The sequence below is a fragment of the Theobroma cacao genome, chromosome 4 (assembly GCF_000208745.1).
Source record: "Theobroma cacao cultivar B97-61/B2 chromosome 4, Criollo_cocoa_genome_V2, whole genome shotgun sequence".
Classification (NCBI taxonomy): Eukaryota; Viridiplantae; Streptophyta; class Magnoliopsida; order Malvales; family Malvaceae; genus Theobroma; species Theobroma cacao.
The window spans coordinates 29,503,473-29,507,905 of NC_030853.1; the positions used below are offsets into that span (position 1 = coordinate 29,503,473).

At 29.4% G+C, this 4,433-nt stretch overlaps 1 protein-coding gene across 4 annotated transcripts in view; it reads left to right on the forward strand.

The window, feature by feature from the left end:
* The window catches only part of LOC18603276, a 30,744-nt gene extending 29,237 nt beyond the window's left edge, over positions 1-1,507 (forward strand). For all 4 annotated transcript variants that reach the window (XM_018119443.1, XM_018119441.1, XM_018119445.1 and 1 more), the window contains exon 25: positions 1,336-1,507. In XM_018119443.1, coding sequence (XP_017974932.1) covers positions 1,336-1,413 — 78 coding nt within the window. In that variant the 3' untranslated portion in view covers positions 1,414-1,507. The remainder of the gene's footprint in view (positions 1-1,335) is intronic.

Below are 4,433 nucleotides of genomic sequence, written 5' to 3' on the forward strand. Positions count from 1 at the left end.
TACTCATTGTTCTTTTGTCCTTTAATAAACTACGAGTCTAGGACTTTAAACTTCATTTCTTAATTTTTTATTTATATTTATATATTATAAATATAAATTAATCGATTTATCAAATTTTTTTATAAACAAAATATACACATTCTTATTAAATTTGTTTTACTATGATATCAAGTTAATGTTCAAAGCCTTAATAGCATGCTTGGTTTACTAGAAAAAATAGAATGAAAATAGAATAGTTATTTCAAGAGAATAAAATAGGAAAATAATAAATATTATGTAGATTGATTTATAGGAATAGAATAGCATAGCATAGAAATAGCTATCATTATTTATTCCGTTGTTTGGTTGACAAGAATAATTTTAATAATAGTTAAGGAATAATGGGTAAATGATAAAAATATCATTTAATAAAATTTAAAAAATTTTAATTAAAAAACAAAAATACTATGATGGAAAAAAAATACTCTTTATTAAAATTAAAGAATTTATTTTTTTAAAAGATAAAAATATTCTAAATAATAAAATCAAAATAACTTTTACTATAATTAAATAATATTTTCATCAAAATAAAAATTCAGTTTTATTATAATTTAATAATATTTTGCATTAGAAGATAATTAAACCTTTTATTATAATTTGTTTTCCTACAAATTAGTTGTGCTTTTTTTTTTTGCTTAAATTCTTGTGAACAATTAAATAATATTCGTTGAATTGTTTATTAATATTGTATTTAATTTTTCTGATTAATTTTAGAGAATTGCTTCCCATTGAATTATTTATTGATAGTTTTTAATATTTTTTAAGAGAGTGCTTCTTATTGAGATTTTTGTTATTATATTTGTTAATTTCTATTTGTTGTTAAGTTTATCTAGAAATTAAGATTATTATCATTATTAAATTATTTATGATTATATTAATTAATTCTTTTAAGTAAATTATTAAGATTGATTCCTTTGAATAATTTTCAGGATTTATTTGTATAATTTTCATGTGAACTTTCTTTTGTCTAAGTTGTTTTATATTATTATCAAACATTGAATTTCTAGTATGACTGTTTAATATTGTTTTCGATTTTTCACCCTTCCAAATGTAAAATCCTGACTTCATCACTGCCTATCCCATTGCTTTTGAATCCATACTCTTAATTACACTCCTTAATCTGTTTGAGATTCCTTGGTACTAAATATGACATGATAGCTAATTAACTTCTACTAACATGTTATGTTGCATACTATCATTCATGTTTTATGAAGTTGTTCTGGTTGAAAAGATCTGCAAATGGTCTAAGATCTTAATTTCGAGCCCAGAGTTGAATTAATTTCTTACGTATTGCAGGTTGTTTTCTCACGCCCTGGCAATTTTGCTGCACTTGGCGATCCATACCAAGGTTTCCCTTCAGCATATTCGTATTGATTCAACCAGGATCAAGCTGCTGCTGCTGCTAATTAAGTTTGTCTCCCCACCTTTATTTATATGAACCGATGAAGAAAATAATCTGCCTATTCTTGGTAGACTAATTAATTTGATGCAATATATATGAAGAATGCCCATGGCGCAAGGTGATCATGGCTAAAAGTGGGGGGATCCTTCGAGCCTCATTCCTTTTGATTTGGGTAGGGGTAGGTCTTTCACTATGTGGAAAAATATCATTAGCCCACTAACCCCTTCGTGGAATCTATCTTCTGTTTTGCATGTAGGCATAGGTTACTTGATTGGAAGTGGCACTAGAATAAATTTTTCGGATGATAGGTGGATTGATGGCATTGTACTTCGTTCGACCTTTTCCAGAATCTTTTCGCTTGCCAACAAGAAATTTGGTAAAGTTTCTGAGTTTGAATACTGGGACAATGGGGGATGGCAATGGCAGATGGACCTCAGAAGAAGGCTTTTTGATTGGGAGAAAGATTATTGGGCTCACTTCAAGGAATGTCTTGTTCATATTCACCTTGATCGCGAGACGAATGACAAACTGATATGGAAATGTAATCCAAATGGCTGCTATTCTCCTAACTCTTTTTGTAGATATGTTTTACAAAACAATGACAAGAATAGGGAGCTATGGAGGTATGTTTGGGCTGGATTGGCTCCCCCAAAGGTAGAGGTCTTCGTCTGGCAAGTGATGAAGGGTAGAGTGGCGGTCAAGGAGGATCTCGTCAAGAGAAATCTGGTGCAGAGGGATGCTACCTTGTGCACATTATGTAACAGGGAAGCTGAGTCGGTTGGGCATCTGTTTTTCTCATGTTTGGAATCATGGAAGGTATGGTGTTCATGATTAGGAGATTGGGGAATTTATGGGTGCAGGCCAACAGACCCCCTTCTTTTTTAATTGCTTGGAATAACTACTATGCTGATGTGAATAAAAGGAGAGTGCAGCTGTAATACCCTCAAAAAATATCCTACTTAATTAATTATGTAAAAAGTTATAATCTATATTAAATAAATAAAATACAAGTTCAACTTTTTATAATTGTAATTATGATTTTGGGTTTGTTAATAAAATAAAAAATAAAATAAGGGTCTTTAAGTAAATAAAGAAGTTTAATTAATATCAGTTTTTTTTATCACGTTTAAGTTAGTATGGTTAAGGTCAGTTATTTTATCTGACAACAACTCACTAAAATAGTTAAAAAAAAATAGTGGATGTCAGTTTATTTCATCAAACTCAAACGATAGGCAGTTAGAGGAGTTTAGCATCAGAGAAAAAAAAGACAAAGGAAAGGGAAAAGTATTGAAGGAATTGCTGATTAAGGTAAGTTTGTGTTGTATTATCATAGTTTGAGTACAAAAAACTCTAAATTAGTTATTTTTTTTACCTTTTATTTAAATCCGGTACTTTTCCGATGACTTTTCGGCAGCATGATGGGTACCAATGGAAAGGTCTTGAAAAGATATTTTCAATGGCTTTTGTAGCATTTCGTCTGACCTTGTGGTTAGGAAGATATAAATTTTTGAAGTTAATTGAAACCTGGTTTTTAACAGTTTTAACAACCCAAATTTGGGTCCCCGGAACTCCATATTCCAGCAACGTTTTCGGTCGTTTCTTTGAGGGCTTTTGTAGTATAAAATGAGATGTTTATTTTGGCATCAATGGCTTGGTTAGAGGCTTCCTGTGTTAAGAGAATTATAGCCTCAAAGTGGGCTTATTGATACTGAAAACCCAGAAATCTGGGTATTTTTGTGACGATTTCTAGAATTTTGGCTTTCGAAACTTGGGAATTTTTTATTCTTTTTAATCGAAAAAAATTCTGGTATTGTAGTATGATATGAATACTTCAAATTGATGTTGATTTTATTACTGAAAAATAATTCGGGTTAAGAGTTATAAGTGATCGAAGTAAGCCAAATGGCCATGAAAATCTGAAATTTCAGAATTTATAAAAATTCGTTTTTAATTATTTTAAAAATTATTCTTGACTTATATTCAACCTGTTTTGCTAGAAACTTCAGAAAATTAAGCAATTTAATTTTAGTGAATTTTTGTATAATAAATATTTATCTGATAAATTATTTTCAAATTGACATATCTTGAAAAATTTTATTAAAAATATTCAAATTAAATTTTGATTTGCATTTAAAGCAGATTCACCCAACCTCATATTGTTACTGATTTTGTATTATAATCTATGAGTTTATAAATTCTGAATGTTTTATGTATTTATAAATTATTAAAGTAATTAAATTGATTTTGGTCAGCGAAAGAGGTGCTACACCTTAAATGCCCTAGAATGACCAGCAGAAGTTATGATTCCTTTTGATAAGATTGCACTGTTGGTTTCTAATTCCGAATACTTTGAATCAATAGGCTTCAAGAGGTTTCTAATTCTTTATCCTTCGAGTTTGGTTTAGCGAATCAAGTAAGTGACTGATATCCCTTCAGTGTTTTCACACCTTAAAAATTAGCATCAATTTAAATTTATACATGAGATATAATATTTTATCCTATGATTTATTAAAATCGGGTTCAGCATGCAAAATGTATATGTATATGAGTTTGTATGTTGGATTTAGAATGCTGCTTATGCAAAGCATGATATCTGATTTCGAAATTTATATATGACTTTGTATAATATTTGCATATATGTTTTCGTGAATATAAACATAAATATTTAGTCTAAAATGAATATGCTTTTGAGGTGTATGAGATATGCTTGAGAAATTTGATATACTGTTTTATGAACTTTAAGTAATCTAAAAATATATATTTATATTTTGTCTCCTAATATGGCTATGCTCTGACCCTGCCAATAGGGGTTAAATATTGGCCATGTCGACATGTATTTTGTGATTAGAGATCGATCTCCCAACCGCACCACCTGTTACAGAATAATGGTATCTGTGATATCTGTTCAGTGTAGCAAATGATTGCTTCTTCTGACTCATACCACCGGGGTTAATTATGGTTCTATTTCTGACGTAATAAAAGATGTCATAAT